At 44.0% G+C, this 18,911-nt stretch overlaps 1 protein-coding gene across 10 annotated transcripts in view; it reads left to right on the top strand.

The window, feature by feature from the left end:
* Window positions 1-18,911, top strand: part of TP63 (tumor protein p63) — a 147,365-nt gene that overhangs the window by 58,466 nt on the left and 69,988 nt on the right. Inside the window, exon 1 of one of the 10 annotated variants that reach the window (XM_007057826.4) lies at window positions 6,142-6,397. The exons of 8 other annotated variants lie outside the window; for them this stretch is intronic. In XM_007057826.4, coding sequence (XP_007057888.1) covers window positions 6,356-6,397 — 42 coding nt within the window. In that variant the 5' untranslated portion in view covers window positions 6,142-6,355. Of the gene's footprint in view, window positions 1-6,141; window positions 6,398-18,911 lie in introns of those variants that run through there. One more of the 10 variants, XM_027820264.3, reaches the window with a different exon arrangement.

Genomic DNA, 18,911 nt, shown 5'->3' with positions numbered 1-18,911 from the left:
ATTACTGCAGTGGCAAAGCTGCTGCTGATGTCTTGGAGGCTTTGCCTGCAGAATCGCTCGACAGTTGGGCCACAAAAGCCTATTTCAGCAAAAAATAAGCTTTATTTCCACACCATAGCGCTCATAACCTTTTTAACAGTTCCATAGACTTGTGGTGGCTTCTGTGCCATGAAACCCTGCTACAATTTTCTGGGCAGCTTGCTTGCAAAGATCTTTGTTCTCACCAAGGACTTGCTATCCTTTCAGTCATGATACACTACTTAGAGACTGCTTTAAAAGAATTTAGCATGGCAGTGCTTTGATTTATTTGCACAAACATCAAGGAATAATAGGAATGTCAGAAATAGAATACAAGGAACACTTTCTGTTGATTAAATTCTGGGTACTATCCAGGGACGCCAATTACAGTCATAGTTGTAGGTACTGTATGTAACATAAGCCTGTGTCACTCAGTACTAAATAGTAACCATACCTATCTATCATGGGCCCTGTGGTGTTCCCAGTGGGAGCAGGCTCCACTTCCAAGCCTTGTCACTGCCGAAAAGGGGCTGGAGGTTTTTTGATTGTGCAGGGAAATGGAAAGGAATGAAGACCTTGCGTAATCTTGGCTGCGTAATTGAGCCATTCAAGAGGAGTGTCTTGCTCCTTATTAAAAAGGGCTCAGCAGCTGTAGAGCAGCCTCCTCAGGGGCTGTGCCTACCCTTCCTAAACCAATATTGCAAATCTGTTGTGAAGGAACTGGTTTTGTTTCACAATTTTCCCCTCTGCAGTGTTATCTCCCAACACGATCCCATTAACACTCTAATTAGCCCTTGAGGCATTCTGTGGAGATACCAGACTGTAACAGCTCAAATAGGCAGCGTGTGCAGATGTTTACCCATGGTCAGAGGGCAGGCCTGTTGTGACAGCCAATTGGGGAAAGCGTACTGCTTTGGGGAGGGAAAGCTGAGAGATCCTGTGGGTGTAAACCGGTTGCAGAACTGCTTTACCTTCAGTGAATCTCAATTTTTCCTCTTTTATTTGAGCATAAGCTTTCGTGAGCTACAGCTTACTTCATCGGATGTAGCTCACCAAAGCTTATGCTCAAATTTCTTAGTCTCTAAGGTGCCACAAGTCCTCCCTTTCTTTTTGCGAATACAGACTAACACGGCTGCTGCTCTGAAACCAATTTTTCCTCTGCAATTTGCAAAAGTGATTGTGTGCTGCAGGTTGCGAGCAAAGTGCAGTTTGAGATTTTGTGAAGGGAGGAAGGATTGCTCTGACTTTTGAATTTTAAAGACTTGGGGACGTACGGCTTGCTTGAAATCTAGTCCGTTTTCAAAACTGCTTTAAAAGCAGTCTTGCCTCTTACACCTACCCCGAACCCCTTAGTCCCCCTGCCGATTCTTGTGTCCGTACAACCCCATTCTCCTGTCATCCAGTTGTGTTCTCTCCCCTGATGCTGTGGGGGAAGAGACACATGCTTAAGGAGAATTGACTGTGGTGAAACTGACTGTACACCAAGTTCTGTCAAGTGCACCAATGGAATAAAATGGAGAGTGGCTTCCTCTAATCTTTTTGAACTGTAGCCATTGCAGGTCCTGATCCTGCAGCTTCTTGTGTGGGCCCAGCAGCCTGTCCACGTATGTAGCCCTACTGAAAAGAGTCTACTCGTGCGCCAAAAGTTGCAGGATCAGAAGATGTTACTGGTAACATTAGAGGGTAAAGTGCTTTCTCACAAAGGTGTAATCTTTCTGTAGTTGATTAGGTCTTTTTTAAAAAAACAAAACACAACTTAAAGAAAAAAAATCTTTGGGTTACTCATATTGCTTTAGCTCAGAGGTTTTCAACCGGTGGTCCACAGACCCCTGGAAGTCTGCAGACTATACCTAAGATTTCCAAAGGGGTCTGCATCTCTTTTGAAATTTTTTAGGGGTCCACAACTGAGAATGCATCCGATGAAGTGAGTTGTAGCTCACGAAAGCTTATGCTCATATAAATTTGTTAGTCTCTAAGGTGCCACAAGTACTCCATTTTCTTTTGTGCGGATACAGACTAACATGACTGCTACTCTGAAACCTGATAAAAGGTTGAAAACCACTGCCTTAGATGGAGATATTTCTTTTATGCTTTATGCTGTTTCTTTACTTTTTGCTCTTCAACTTGGCTTGAACAATGAAAATAAATTGATTGGCTTTGCTTCTGTTTCTAATAAGTTTCACTTCTCAGTTTGCATTTGTATAGTAGGATAGGTACATACTTACAAGAAAATTTTCACTGGGGAAGAAAACCTGTGAAAATATTTCATAACTTTTTAGTTCCTCCACCCCCAAATTATTTAATGGTGTTTCATTTTAAGCATTCAGCGGTTATCTAAAGGAGGTAACAAACCAATGTAGTTTCTTTTTTCCTTCCTTTTATCTAAACCTACATATGTAAATGCTGCTGAGCTGAGCTGGTTTTACCATTCTCCTGAAGGGCTTATCCACAAGCTAGTTTGTGAAATTAAGTGGGGAGATGTGAGTAGTTTTTGCTTTGATCTGCAGGAAGTTCATGCTGAACCACCTAATAGGCGCACACAAACACACCCCGCAACAAGAACTTGCCTAATCATTTAATTGTATTGTCATCAGGCTTCTGAGACTTGTCTGTGACACTTGCCGTTGTGGCTGAAAGCACTATCACTTTAGACTTCAGGAAGGGATAATGCTACAGTGAAGTCTGATTCTTCAACAACAACAACAAACGTGTTTTATAATCCACTCCACGCTATCTGGACAGTGGGGAAACAGGAGAACTTGAATAAAGAGTTTGACTTGGCTGATGTCACGCTTGCTTCGGAAGGTTATACATTCACATGCAGTACCAGGACTCTGGCTTTAATAATGAAGCTGTGCAGTGTGCTATAAAGCTAGAAGCAGTGTACTTTGGATGATGTGTTAAATCAAGGTCTCTTCTGAGTCTGCGTATCGTGTCCATCCAGGTAAAATGGCTTCAGATGCTTTCTAGAAAGATCAAGGAATGATGCTGTCAGTATTCCAGCTGAACTGTCAAAAGTGACTAGTGCAGGTTTTTGCACCAAAATTTTGCGATACCCAGCCTGAGACCCCTTATAGGGTCCTGACTTTCAGAGGGTGGATGATTGGCACGTTTTGAGAATTGGGCTCACTTAAGGTGTCAAGTTGAACATCCACAAACTGAAGTGCTAAAATCACATCACTTCTGAAAGCTTAGCTCAGCCTCTTTGGCACTTTGGGTTTCCCCACCCCCCTCCAAAGAACAGATGAACTGGAGCAAAAAACCCAAAGTATTGAACAAGAATATTCTGACCTTAACACACAGACCATCGCCCCTTGAAAATCCCTCTAGAAAGCTGTGGTCTGTAGATAAGCACCTCGGTAGCATTCACTTCTCTTCAAAGGGGCTGCTAAGTATATTGCTGTATGGGAATCTAATCAGAGCTCATTTTAGAGGCAAAATCTCCTCTCTCTCTCCCCCTTTTCCCCCACAACCCCCCGGTTAGTTCTGCACAGCCAACAGGGGACACAGGAGGTTATACTGTATTCCATTCTGTCTCCTGCATTGTCATAAGAATGGTCCACTTGATTCAGATTTCAGGAGGTTTATTTCTAATGATAACATAAGAGGCAAAAAGATCAAGCCTTGATCTTCCCCTGCCTGGGGGCAGGGGAAAGGGGTACAAGCTGCCAGCTTAAGGAAAAAGTGTGTGTGTGGGGGGGAAGCATCCTGTAACTTGAGCGTATTTGATCTGAAGCAGTGAAACCATAAACATGACATCCCCACAATGCTGTGTGTGAAACACTTTTCTGACTGCAGCCATTCTATCCCAAGGTAGCTAAGCATGTATGTCCTGTGGTTACAGTTTGAGGCCCTGACTCGCTGTCATACTTGTGCATTCCATGTGACTCATCGGGTTTGCCTCATGCCACAGTGGTGTGTGTCTGCCTTTGTCACCTGCTGACTTTACCTTCCCCAGAAGCAGAGCGGAGAGGGGTGTACGTCCAGCTGTTCCTCTGTGACAGCTGTGCAGAGAAGACTTCTCCCCCAGTGCTGTCGGAGCCAGTGCAGGTGTGGGGGATGCAGTGCTGACTAGCCAACGCCATATATTTGTGCTAATCTTATATGCCCAGAGGAATTGTAGGCAGCTGTGGATACCTTATATTACCTCTAGGTAAATCCAGAGCTGACTGCGGCACCCCTCTGTTACTCCTGGACTTTCTCTTCCAAGAAAGACTTTTGTTCCTCTTCACTATTGCCAGGTTCTGAGAACACATCACATTCTGCTAATCTCCAAAGGGGTGTATGTGTGGGACCCATTTGCACCCATATTCATATAAGCAATGAAGTACTTTTCAGTGTCTCTCACCTCCCTCTTTCCCCCCCCCCCCCCCCGATGATTGGAATTGATGAGGTGTGTGAGGCTGGGTGATTCTACCAAGGAGATGCACAGAATTAGTGGCAGAGTTGGGAATAGAAACAGTTTCCTAAACCAACCACTAGACAATACTTAAGCAGTCAGTGCTTACCTAATGGTTAGCTCTCCTGTATCTGTTACTGAACAGTACCGGATACTTCAGACAAAGGATACCATCTCTCCATAAACCATGGAGCCAGTCTTGCAGCCCTGTTTGGAATCCCTTACTCTCCTCACATACGCTCCTGCTGGTTGTTCTCTCGAGCCTTGAAGCATGAGGTTTGACTTCAGTGTGAGCAGTCGCAGCCTGGAGAGAGTCATCAGTTGGCTGTAGGTCTATTAGTGACTCCTAGACATAAAAATCCAGGAGCACTGTAATTATATTTCAAAGGCAAGCAGTTCTGTCTCATCTGGACTCTTGTAAAAAGTGTGTTTATTTTCTCCCCGACACACCTTTATAACTGCTCTTTCAAAAGCAGGCCAAGTGAGGTTCCTTTCGTGTATTCCCCACACACAGTCTGTTCACGCCGTGGCTAGATGTCTGTGTGACAGACTCCCTGTGTTCAAAGAGTGGCATTTTCAGTAAGGCCGATGTGGAGCACAACCCTGCTCCCATTAAGGCAAGCTAAGGCTGAGCGCATTTGGCAATCCCAGCTGAGATCCACAAAGGGGAACTCTGGAACCACCAGCCTGTGCAAGTCGGCGGGGCTGCTGTTCCCGTAGGTCCCCTGTTACTTCCAAAGTCAGGGCAGTAGTCTGCCTTTTTATTATTTTTTCTGAGCCAGGTGGCAGCATGGTAACTTCCTGTCCCTCTCTCCTCCCTCCGGCACAGACAGGCCTGGGAGGGCTGAGTGAGGATCACGTAAGCCAGGCCGTAAATTCCTATTTGTGTGTTTAAATATTTAATAAATCCTGCTGTACAGAGCATCCAGGTGCCTTCTTGCTTTTGGGTGTCCTTTAAATTATTTGAACAATATGCTTCTGCTGCGGAGTAGCCAGATTTTAGGATTCTCCCATGGCAGTGCTCAGAGCCAGGAGACCATTTGGACTAGCTGCTTTTAAACATTTTTTACATTTGAGTTTTTGGAGTATTTTTAGTGCCTATTACACTTATGGATGGGGGGAAGGGGGAATATAGGGTACAGAGGAGTTACCTAAAGCAATCGCAGATAAGGGGATGACAGGTTTTGGCATTTAGTTGGTGCACGGCATGCACGCTGCCACTCTATTGTCTGCAAATGCTTTTAGGTTATCTGTTTGCATATTTGTGTGTGTGAGAGAGAGAGAGAGACATAAACACACACAGTGAGGTTTCTTAGTACTTCTGGGGGGATGGATTTTAACACCGTGATCCCAGGCCTGGCCATTTCTCTGCGTTACTATTTGAGATCTGAAAATCTGGAGCACCTCCCGAGTGTTTTGGGAGCAGGAGTGAAGAAATCTGTTTGAGAAGAAATCCCTGAAAATCTCAGCAGTAAAGAAAAGAGCTGCTCTGAGAAGCTTCTCTTGAACGCACCCATGTTTTTTTTTTTTTTCTTTCTTTGAGCTTCCAATTTCATATAAAAGTGACAGGAGAAAGTTGTAGTTTCCTTTCTTCTCTCTCCTGTTCTCTTCCCCCCACCCCCCTTCCCTTTTTAGAGATTGGTGATAAGGAATTCTAACTACTTAATGAGATGGGAGAGGCCTCTCTCCATTGGAGTGGAGGACTCCAGGTGGCACTTTGACAGATTGGACAGGTAAAGCAAAAGAGCCCCACCTCCTGCTCCTTGCTCATAGTTGGGTATATAAGGGAAACTTAAATTATTCAGAGAGGCACACTCTGAGTCCTGTTATCTTCCAAGTAGAATCACATTTTTAGGGTTTCATAGGGGGTGGGGGGTATTTGTCAAAATCCTGGAGCCAGAAGAGAGGACAGCGGCATTGCTGAATCTGACTGCTAACATGCTGTACCTGGAAAACAATGCCCAGTCCCAGTATAGTGAGGTAAGGATTTTAGGGGGTTTGTTGGCAAACTTGTATTATCGCTTGGCCGCTACGGTGATCTCGGGGCTGGCTATGGAGCATGTATTTGATTTTGAATCTTCTTTCTCTAGCGAATGGCAAGCTTGCGACTTGCAAGGCTAGGCGCTGGAATGAAAATGAAGTTTGTCCAGGCTTAAATTTGGGACAATAAACCCTGCAGTTCAGTGGGGGACTACTTATAAGCAAAATAACTTTTCCTGGCAAAGTAAGGCGAAGCAGTAGACCTACTGTATTGAATACACACACACTTGTGTTCATGTGGCTGTATGAACAGTGCCTGTGTTGACTTAGTTGTGACTTATTCACTCTTCTGTGATTGCCAAAATTGACACTCATTGTGAAAAGTGGATAATGTTTAGGGAACAAACCTAAGTGCATTACAAATATCCTAAGTTACCATTTAAAATCATAAATAAACAGAGGATCTCTGATGGGAAAACTTGCCAGAATCCCCACTGGTAACTCTCTTAACTTTGTATTCTTAATATTTTCTCTTCCAGGTTACACAAGTGAGACATTTATACGATGAATCTATGTAAACAATGTATGTAGCGAGAATGCATGTAATTGTAACCTATTGAGATGTTTTGATTTTGCATAGGCAAAGGCATTCGTGACATTTGGGCACTTGATAGAAGCATAAAAATAAAATGTGTTTAACTATTTAACTGATCTGGGGAGGGAAAGAGTAACGCCACATACTGAGACACTTGGAGGAAGTTACCTGGGTTTGAGGGAGCTCCAGCAGCAGCATTCACTTACATTCCACAGGGAGAGCAGCTGTGTTGACTCCCATCAGAATGGGAAGGGAGCGAAAACCTCCACGGAGGGCGTTTCAGATGAAAACGGTCGGCGCTGAGTGCCTCGGATATTAGACCTGCCAGCAGACAGAAGCTCAGTCATTTGGAAAAACAAAACAAAAGCCAGTCTCAGGGCAGGGGGTGATAGGAGAGGTGAGAGTCAAGGAAGAAGGGCACACTGTGTGTACGCTTGGGGTTCACGCACTTGGTGTGTGCAAATACATAAGGCAAGAAAAGGCGACTTGGGAAACGCATTGGTTTCAGTTTACAAAGTCTTCAGTGATGCGCTTTCTAATAGAGGATAAACATTCAGTGCTTAATACAGTCTTGTTCATTTCCTCCACACATTAGATGACTGTCTGACCCATTGGATTATATTTTTATGTTTCCTTCTAGGTTAATTATAAACTCTTGTTGCCTGTGCAGAGAGAACCTTTCCGAGATCATGTCTGCTTGGCACTGTGGCATTGTTTGGGTCTTAACACTATCTGATCAACTTTCGCTGAATAGCAGTGGTAGGGTTGCAGACTCCATACGGTTGACTTGCTGGGCTGGGCTGTCAGAAGCTATGCACTCGCTGTTCTTGAACAGTTTAAATGCTGTTCATCATAGCTGTGGTCAACACGGGGTTTTAAAGGCTTCAGCTGTTTTTAGCTTTGAGCATAAAGCAATGAATTTTTGTCCACTGAAATGTTCCATGTCGTGGGGAGTAAAATCAGATGACCATGGATTTTCAACAGTGGGTTCATTCTTTCTCCAATAGAAAATAATAAATCTGAGTGAGATAATTGGGGGGTTTATTATTATTATTGCTTTAATTTTTAAAATTCAGTTTCTGTGGTGTACGGCCCCACCGCTCTACGTGATTGTTATAAAACATTGAACCAGATGCAATTTCCATTTAAAATGCAGGGAATTTGGGATGCTGGGGGATAGTTGTTGGTTTTTTTGTTTTAAAGAAAGGAATCTGTAGGGACTGCTGAGATTTTAAGGAGCCAGGGGAGACAAGGTGGAGGAAAGCCAGGGGAATGCATATAGAAAACTAAGCTGCCAATAGTATTTTTGGATAAAACTGGCCAACATTGTTTGAAATATATTTTTAAAAAATGAGTCTTTAACTGAGATGTTTTTCTCCATTGCAACCCATTGTGCCTTTGGCATCTCTGTGATGAGGGGTGAGTCCCCCCCCCTTCATTCTTTTTAAGGACATGGGGTTTGTCTCCCTGTCCCAAAATGTCTCATTACAACCCTTCTTCCACTCGTTGTCGCAACACTTATTGCATGTGTACTGTAGCCCTGTAGCTAGTTCCGTGTGCTCTGCAGAAGGCAGGAGTTGGCAGTGTATGCTGCATACTCCACCTTGCAGCTTGAGAGCTAACTGTTGCATAAGACATGACGAAGGCCAGTGTTGTAGAAAGACCATTGTAATGGCTATTAATTGAAAGCATCACTTAATGGGACATTGGGGTGCCTTGGAGCAATCTTCCCTATAAATGTTGGAAAAAACAGATCATCAGACGTCCCCCAAACAAGTGAAGGCTTGTTAGGAAATGTTGCAGGGGGGATGGGATGAGCTGTTAAATGACTGTGACAGGTCAGTGAATCATAACCATCTAACTTGGGAAATGAAAATGAAATTAAGATAGGTCACAGCGTCCATCTAATCCGGCATCTCCAGATCCATTGTGTTTTCGTTCCTTGGAGCATGCAGAGGAGGGGGTGGAAGTGGTTGTAACAAAGAAGTGAAGCAATGTTAATAATGCTGAAAGAGGGAGATGAGAATCGTTCTATATATAAATGGAGGACAAATTGTAGTTTTAAGAGTTGGCTGAGCAAATGACACCTCTGCGAGTACTTAAAGAACACTTGTTGTATGCACTTCGCAGAGGGGTGCATGTCGAATGTCAAACTCTCCGCCCTAAGAGCACTTTTGCAAACGGTGTATGTAGCACAAAACAGATTAGCCCAAGTTTCAGGGTCCTTCCTGCTAGCGTTGCGGCTGTGGTGGCAGCAGGAGGGGATGATTGAGGCAGAAGTGGCCACCTGTGGGGACCAGTTTCCAGAGTGGTGCAAAGCTCATGGTGCAAATACCCTGGATGCTAGAGAAGAGACTGAGCTGTTCGGTCAGTTGTCATTTTACTTGGTCAAAGCAAATTGAAGCGTTGCCCCCCAAAAAAGTGTAGAGAAGGTGAAAATATCTTCGCAAAATTTTATATCGCTCTTTTACTGTATATGCCTGAAGATTTTTCTGCCCTTTGGGGCCGGTTGAGGGAAATATTTCACTTTATAATATGTGAGATCGCTTTTCTAGAAGATCTTAGCTTAGTTTTTGGACAGGAATGGGGAGCCAGACTCCCGAACGAAGCATGTCAAATGATCAAAGACTCCTGGTTTATGGCCTTCGTTGTGGCTAAACTAGTAATTTCCTTCGGTTTGAGAAATCAAATATATGAATAAACAAAACAACCAGCTGGAGACGGAATGCTACTAAATAGCTGTGTGTGATTCAGGGGTAGGGCTGCCTTTTCAAGAGGTTTTCCCTGCCCCTCAACTCCATCCCTCTGTGACTCTATCTGCCCCTAAAAGGCTATCTATCGGTGTCCTGTCTGTAGCTAATAGTGGCTGGATGGGTCTCCAGAGCTAATCAACTTCTAGGCCAGCTGGAGATATTGCTGTAGGGGGGCACAGTATGAGACAGTGATGCTCTACCAGATGGTGATATGGGCTCACCCTTTGATCTCGAATATCCTTTTTTCTAAAGTCTGTTCACAGTGGGGTTAATTTGTGGTTGAGATTCTGGTATGAAATAAAACGTAGTCAAGGCTTATATCCATTTGCCCTGGCTCTTAAATGTTCAGCCAAGACAGTGAGAAGAACCTCAAAAGGACAAAGCCCCAGGAGTCGTCTTGAGCGCTCTTCCTTAGCGGTTTCCTTCAGGCTAGGTTTGAGACACGGTGGTTGCAGATATCAGTGCAGACGACAAAGATCTTTTTGTCCTGGCTCCTGGGCCCTTAGCCAAGCACTGCATGAACGGGGAAGGAAACTCTGTCTTCAAAGGAAGCCACCTGGTCACTAGCGCAGGAGATCCTTTATACTGGTGAGGTGTGGGAGGGAGGTATTGGTAAGAAACAACTCCGTCTGCACAGTGCGCTTCATCACCTTGCTCCTTTTCATTTTTTAAGGCTAGGTGCAAGGACCTGGTGTGTATTGTGCTAAGGTGGGGTGGGGTGAGTTTTACTGAGCGATGCCAGCTACAATACGAGCCGTCTCCCCTGGCCTCTCAGCCACCTCTTTATAAAGCTGTCCCAGAGGTGGTTAATTTCTGATTTTGCTGGGCCGTAGCCCGAGATCTGAATTCTTTACTTCTAAGGGCAGGGGGGAGTGTTTTTTTTTTTTTAAATTTTTTTCCTAAAATGTCCTGGGTGGATTAAATTTACTGGGACTGTCAGTCCCGTAAGTGGCGTGTTTACTAAGGCAGCACTAGGCATTGCCCTAATATGCCAGGCAATCAGCAGATCACCAGCAAGGGCAGGTTGTGTGGGGTGGTGACACATTTGGTGTCTGGGGATGGTCGTGCCTCCATTTACCCCCTCAGCCTGGTGTAATTGCATTGCTGGGACTAAAGATCCCTTCCCGGGGTCGGGCTGACAGTCTGATGGCTACAAGTATGTACACAGGAAACCCCTTGTGACCGTGCCTTCTCCGGCTTGGTCTGTCCATCTGCTCCAAACCATGTGTTAGGCCCCCACAACCCTTATGAAGGCTGGGCATCCCTTTCCTGTCCTATCAGGGGTTCATAAGCCCAGACAGAGTTACAGAGGTTCATCCCTTGGTGCAGAGGAATAGAGGCCTCTCCAGGCACGAGGGGTGGGAAAGCCTAACAGCTAGCCCTGTTCCTCTCTAGGCCTCCCTGGAAGGAGGTCAAGCATTCCCCACTCTTTTTCTGTCCCTCCCTGTATTGGTCTGGGGGAACAGAACCTGGCATTTATATCTTGCTTCCTAGCAGGCCTTGGGGCCTAGTCACATGATCTGGGAGGAAATCAAGCACAGGTGAGAGCTGGACCTGGATCCATCTTAAAGGTCCAGCCACCGTTTACAGGGTCTGCTAGTTTTGTTTTGTTTTTGGTTACTGCCACGCTCAAGGGACCTTGCTCCATGACAGAGGTGCTGTGTGCCACCAGGGTACAGATAAAAGTAGTGGCCCCTCATGCCCTACTCTACCCCGCCTTCTAAATAAGGGATGAGGTTACTGAATTTGCTCAAGGGCATGCTGAAGATGGGGTTCTGGGCATAGATGGCCCAGTGCTTTGTCACACGTGGTGATGTCTGCAGTGTAACGTGGTCTTTCACAGCAATAAGCTAACTGAAGTACGTGTCACAGAGATGCAGGTAGAAAGAATGAACTTGAGCATTTTCACTTTAATATATGCAAATGAAACACAACAGTGTTTTGTCCATGTGGGCTTTTTTCATATTAACACTAACTTTTGAGTTTGCACAAACAAGTGAACATAAGAGCGGCCATACTGGGTCAGACCAGTGGTTCATCTAGCCCAGTATCTTGTCTTCCGACAGTGGCCAGTGCCAGGTGCCCCAGCGGGAATGAACAGAACAGGTCATCACCAAGCAATCCGTCCCCTGTCGCTCATTCCCACATAGTAATACCACATAGCTTTCAAAAAATCATTTGTGTGAGGAGCTGTTGACTCTGGGATTTTATATGGTGACACATGCCAACATGTGGAAGATCTGAATAGAAATCTTTGCTTTTCTCTCAAATTCTGTTAGCTCCACTCTAGGAACAATGAGAATATGGGAGGAGGGAGCCCAAGTGTGTCAGGGAACTGGAAGATCTTCTGAATTGTTGGCAAAGTGGCAGCTTGCTTCAGCAAGCAATGAACATTGAAGTACCATATTGCAAAAAGCTGTAAAAAGGCTCATCCAGAAGTGGGAAACAGGGCTGTCCCCGCTGTAGAAACGTGGCATTTTATTGAACGGAACAAACTCCCAATTGACTTCAGTCTTTTGTTGGCAAGGAGGCGAGTGAGAAGTTGTGCAAAGTCCCCCAGCTTGGGATGGGTTGAAATCCTTGGAAGTTTAGAAATTTTGACCAAAAACTGGTGAGGATTCTTCATGGTAAAAACCATTGCCATTTCAGCGGCCTCTAGTCTAGAGCCAGCAATTATTTTCATCCAGTCGGATTGGACGGTTTCCATCCTCCACATGCTTTCGCCATCCCCTGCGATCTCAGATTCCATTGACACAAGCCCAGATACGTTGTCATGGAACTTCCTTAAGAGTGTTTTCAGTTTTTTTTTATTTTACTTTGGTCTTCTGTTTTAAGACTAATAAAGTAACGGTCTTATGCCAAGTGAAATTGCTTTCCCCCCTCCGCCCCAGTATAGAGAAACAACAAAAGCAAGCATTGTCTATTGCATGTCTGTTTTCACACATGCCTTTTTTGTGGCAGCTCTCAGATTATGTTTACTTGGGGTTTTGGCTCTGATTACTATTATATTATATATGGGAAAACCAGCACTGCAAGGGTATCTGGAGGAAATGGACCTGCAAGAGGAAAGTGGTGGCTGTATCTTATGTAAGCCATGTACTCTGACTTGTCATGTCTGTATTACTTCAATTATACTAAAGATGCAATTATATTTCATTACTGTGATGGATTAAGTGGAGCGGTGTTGTGTTGCTCAAGGGCAAATCTTGCCTTTTATTTACAAAACATTCCCACTAAAATTCTGGAAATGCTTCGGAAGGAAGCTCTCCCCCTGATGGATTTGTCTGAAGTCGCAAATAGAGGCCGCTAAGCCCACTATTTCTCTGGCACCCACCCCCAGCACCTTGGTCGGAATGTGCAGAACGGGCAATGAAATGTGCGACAACTTGTCAACAGAGATTGTGTGACTCATCCAACAGGAGAGTAGCTGTCGATAATGCTCAAGTTCATCTTCTGAGGGTAAAAGCAAAGGGAGAAGCTCTTTATTTACCCAGTTCACCCAGGAATTAGCATCTTGTCACTTTTGTTAATCAGAATCTAAATTGGGAAAAATCACTGTTCTGTGCGAATGTGGCAGGTCAAGTACTTTCTGAAATATAAACTGTTCAAAAACAGATCTATGTATTTTGCATATGCTGCCATTATTGTGTTCCCATCTTAGCTCTGTTCTGTGTATTTTCCTCTGGCTGTTGTTCACCGAGGTTGCTCTCTTCAGAGTGACACAAGCTCAGCCATGTTTAGACATGTGGGTGGGTCTCTTTGGCTGAATAAACCTGCTGCTTTTGAAAACATTTCCTGTTTTGTTTTTGGTTTCTTGAGTTATATTATTAAAGGATTTCTGAGAAATCTTCAAGTCATTGGTCTCCCAAGCATGGGTTCCCATCATCCTTTTCTTTCTTGAGCTGCAGTGAGATATTGCAGCTGTGGGAGGGATTATGTAGCCGTTTTACAATAGGACAAACCGCATGATGAGATTCTAATAAGCAGTCAAATACAAGTAAAGTATGCAGAGTGCATTGTGGTGAACCTGACTTTGCCGTTTCCTCTTTGTCCCTTTCAGCTAAATCACAATGGGATCTATAAAGGATATGCCAGTTTCTACATCAGGTCATAAAGAGGGAGTACGTTTCTTTATTAAAAAAAAAAAAGTCACTTTCCAATTTTGCCTCCATATTTGCTTTTCACACAAGTTACTGCAAATACAGAGGTGGTGTGATTTTAAGTCAACTTAAGGGCTATTGCTGCGGAGCAATAATGATCAAACAGGGACCTAGGAGTCCTTTTCTTGCTGCTGGCAAAGTAAAGTTTAGGCTTCTGTGACGAGATCTGGAGTCTAAGGCAGCTGCTTTTTCCCTTCAGCAAATTTTATGTCCTAATCAACATGTGCTGGATTTTTGGTTTTTTTGTCTCTAAACTAGTGGTCGCCGCTATCTTATCTGTTCCCCATTTGTGTGTGTGGAAAGTGCTCCCCAGAACTGCTGTTACTGGAATCAACCCCTGCAAACGCTCTTGGGCCTTTCCAACAGTGGCCTTGTTCTGCGGCTTCACCGGGCTGGCAGTGGTGTAGGCAGGACAGAGGTGATGCTGATGCACAGGTGGGAGTGCTAGAATAGGCAGGCTGAAGTGTGGTGCGTTTGGCACACTTCTGAGCTTCTGCTCAAACGTCACTTCCTTTTCACTTGGAAATGGGCCCAGGCGGCAAGGCTGGAGTGTGCTCAGCCCGAGGGCCTCGCCGGAGTCTATTACAGATGTAGAGGCCAGTTCTGGAGTTTGTCTCTTGATTAAACTCCTCCCCACCCCCAGGAACTTTGGGAAGCAGCATGCCGGGGGCCTGATGAAACTGGAGAGGGTTCTAGCTTCCTCGGGGCTTATGTTGGCTTGGGGCTGGGGGAGACAGAGGTCAGGTGTCTTCCCAAGGGAGCAAGTTTAGGAGGAGAGGTGAAGTAGTTCACGGTGGAGTGGTGTGTGGGGAGGAAAGGGATGGATTGTGTCTTGGTGGGTATAAGTCTCTTCGTTTTAATCCACACCTAGGAAGCATTGCAAAAAGTTCTGAGGGTCCCTCTGAGCAGAGTGGGTGTCTGTGTGGGGCGGGGTGGGGGGCTGCAGACTGTACTTCTCAGACCCCTGCCCGGTGTATGGGTATAGGATGGCTGCAGGGGGAATTGCTGTAAATTGATAACATTGGCATGTAATATTTCAGGAGCACGTGTGAGCTGAATCTAATAGCTAGAGAGTTTTGTGTGCGGTGTCTCGCTATGTACAATACGTAGCACTGTCAATTACAGCATGTTATGCTCTCATTAACATGTTCAAGTCAGTTGTATTTGAAAAGTGAACTGATCTCTTGCCATGTTGTCAGCTTAACAATGGCTATAGTGGAAAAAGACTTTGAAAACTGAGTGGTGATTTTGGGGTCTCCAACTTGAGAGGCTGTTTTAAGGGCCTGATTTTTCACAAAGTCCTGAGCAACTGCCCATTACCCGTCAGGCTCCTTGAACACCTTGAGGTGGGCACCCAGAATCAGTAATCACTGTAGAGAATCTCCTCCCTCGGTTTTTCACCGCCATACAACTAGCTGACTGTTCTTCACTTCGGGCAGTGTATGAAAATAGATTAGTCAGTTTCACCAGCCATCATACAAATAGAGGTAAGTAGACTGAGTGGTTTTCTTTGGTAGCAGGTGAATGTGAAAGAATTTTGTAAGGAGTCTCCCCTTGAGGAAATGTACTGGTTACATGGTACTTGTTAGGTGTGATCTCTAAGGGGCATGGCTACGCTGAAAACTTCAAAGCGCTGTCGCAGGAGCGCTTTGAAGTGCGAATGTGAGAGCTCTCCCAGCGCTCCTGGTAATCCAGCTCCACCAGGGGATTAGTTCCAAGCGCTGGGAGCCTGTCTACACTAGCACTTAAAGCTCTCAGACTTGCTTCACTCGGGGGGGGGGGGGATTTTTCACCCCCCTGAGCCAGCAAGTTAGAGTGCTATAAAATGTAAGTGTAGACAAGCCCTAAAGCATTACTCAGTTCCACTAGAGTGACAAGATCTAATCCAGCCTCACAAACGTTAGTTTACATGAAGGAAGCCACTTAAAAAAATAAATACACACACAAAAAACTAACCCATTGAGATCAGCCTGATAGTTTGCTGTGTTCAAGATTCTGGTGTAAATGTGACCTTTTAAAATAAAGGGACACAGGTGAACTTGGTACAGGTTGAAACTTCCTGAATAATGTATATGCAATTGCTCATGCAAAACTACACAGAAATGGTTTGCGTGCACAGTTACTATAATTGCATGCAGTTATGGTAATTTCAGGTGCAAATGACCACTTGGTACCTTGCAGGTCCCTTGGGCAAGTGTTTACTGCAATTGCATTCATACAACTATGAAAATTTGCGCTGTGTATTTGAATGATACGAGTCTTCTCTAAAAAAAGAAAATGGAGTACTTGTGGCACCTTAGAGACTAACAAATTTATTTGAGCATAAGCTTTCGTGAGCTACAGCTCACTTCATCGGATGCTGAGCTGTAGCTCACGAAAGCTTATGCTCAAATAAATTTGTTAGTCTCTAAGGTGCCACAAGTACTCCATTTTCTTTTTGTGGATACAGACTAACACGGCTGCTACTCTGAAAAATCTTCTCTGTTTTTCAAATAACACCAGAGATTACGCATGGGCGATAAAAACTTTAACTTTGGGCGATAAAAGTGTGTGTGTGGCCAGAAACTTTTAATCTGGGTATCTACGTTTAGGCTTCTCAAGTTGCATTAGGCTTTAGGCAACAGCGATTCACATTTTTGGCTTTTTTTTAAAGCGGTCCTGAGTTCATGTACCTCATTGCGCTGTTTGGCTTGCAAACATTAAATGAGAATATTTAGTTTAGTGTCCATTGGAATTTTTAAAACAATACATGAAAATCCTGGGTGATTTCTGCCATTCAGTTTTCTAAAAGGCTGGTTTTATCAAAGTAAATTTAGATCCAGATTTGGCCTGCTGACATCTATGTAACCTTGGAACAGACTTCTGTGCGCCTGACCAAGAGAAACAATACTTGTAGGCCCCAACTGGCCACAGCAAATGTGTCCTCAGAACCCTGCGGAAGAGCTCGGTGTAAGCTCTAAAGCTTGTTTCTCTCACCAGCAGAAGTTGGTCCCATGAAGGATATTCCTTTCCCTATCTTGTTCCTCAAAACCCAACATTTTGGGAAGACTGGGTAGCACCAACTACCTGTGCCTGTGGGGGAAGCATTTTAAAATATGGCCAATTACAACTTGTTTTTATCCTTATGAGATAAGTTGAGCAAGTGGGGTGAACTCCCTTAGTATTGACTAGCGTTTCGCCTTTTAAGTCCTTGTTCTCTGTGCTCAGGAGATAACCAGCTGTTAAAAGCAGATGTGCCGTGCCTTCTCACTCAGTTTTGAAAATATCTTGGCTGATCATGGAGCCAGGGCCAAGTGGAAAAAGATTTTGACACCCTGTCCAGATCTTCGGGGTCTCACACACTTTCTGTAACAACCCTTGTTGGCCTGGAGTGCCAGTCTGAACAGAAACTAAACTGGCCAGTTACACAAGTGAGTGTGGTGTTCTCTCTGATTTAATCAATAGACTTTCACATTAGATTGTAATAATTTTTCCTTCCTTTGGTGGGTAATTTTAAGTTGCCCTGTTCTGTGTATCCTTCTGTAAATTCCCTTCGAAGCCAGTCTTCCTGAGTATTGTCCGTGTTTGCATCATGGTTCAGTGTTTAAAACGTGTTCTTTGTTAAAATGCAGCCTATCTAACTAAACTACCTGTTTCTGATTCAAATATTAGGTGACTGGAAATTCTAGTGCTTAACTGTGACCCATTTTGTATGTGTGTTTAAAGTGGATGGATTCTGGTTTAACCTAAAATAATTGAGCCAAGATGCAATAGATTATAGATGAGTTTGTGAGCCAATTGTAATGCATGGTACTATTACTGACCCTACTCTGCTGTTGTCCTTGTGCCCCTTGGCCATGTATTTTATGGATACATCTACTACCTTTCTGTATGGATGAGACACAGTCAGGCCTGACAGGATGTCTAATAATGACCTCTCAACTTAATAAAATGCTAAATGTCTAAATGACTGATAATCATTTATGGTTACAGTCTATTGAAAAAAACAGTTCAAGAACTTAGGCAATTGTAATCAATGGTTGTAATTTTCCAGTCCATTCTCTCTCTCCCTTGAATTTTGACAGAGTTCAATCAATTCCTCTTCTATTCAAATAACTTTTTTCCATTGAAAACGGTTTCTCCTCCCCCACCGCCCAGTCCAGACTTTTCGTCACTAGAAATTGTAGGCCGATATCAAACCATGATTTATGTTGCGGTTCTCTTGGTTGGTATTCGGCCTGCAAACCAGCCCCCAAAGCATGATCATTGAAATCCAGCAGTCTGTCTTTATTTTACCCCCGTTTTGAGATCTTAGCGTTCAGTTATGGCTAGATCTGTTTGCAGGATTTTTTGGTTTTGGTTTTTGTTTGCTTTTTAAAGCGAAAAACTGTCTCTACTACTTGGCTTTTTGAATATCTATTTATTGACATTCTGTTGTCCAGCTGGTAATGTGAGAGCTTTAGAAGCGTCTGGCCAGCATTTCAGTTTCATTACCTTGTCTGAAGTCTGCTGGTGTTGAGCGATATTAGTTGGTCTGCTTTAAAACTGTGGAATCTGATGCTTTGGAAGATGTGGCATCCTGAGTACTTGTGTGAAGTATGTAGGAGTAGCAACGTGACTTATAACTTACGTTCACTTTGTTTTTCTACTATTTCTTTTTAAAATGTAAATGGATTGTTTTGATCTGTGTGTGGCTTAGCGGGAGGAGGTGCAGCAGAAAAGATGCAAATGCTTTTAAAAATAAGTGGCCTACATTTTCAAAAGTGACTCTGCAGTTTGGGTGTGCCTATTTTGGGGGGAGAAGGGGTGCCCTGACTGAATCCACCTTTCAAGATGATTTTTCAGAGGCCGAATGCTTAGCTCTTTCTGCCCAAGGAAGCCCCTTTTCAAGGACCAAGAGCCTACTTAAATCTATTTTGTGCAACACTTTTTCATTATCAGAGTCTAATGTTTTATTCTTTTAAAGGCTTTCACTAGTGCCTTACTGTTGGTCTGTGGTGATTCCTGAAAATATTCGATGTATAAAA

Source organism: Chelonia mydas, chromosome 9, assembly GCF_015237465.2.
Source record: "Chelonia mydas isolate rCheMyd1 chromosome 9, rCheMyd1.pri.v2, whole genome shotgun sequence".
NCBI lineage: Eukaryota > Metazoa > Chordata > Testudines > Cheloniidae > Chelonia > Chelonia mydas.
The sequence above is the reverse complement of the archived record's forward strand: the minus strand, read 5'-3'. Positions and strand labels throughout refer to the sequence as shown.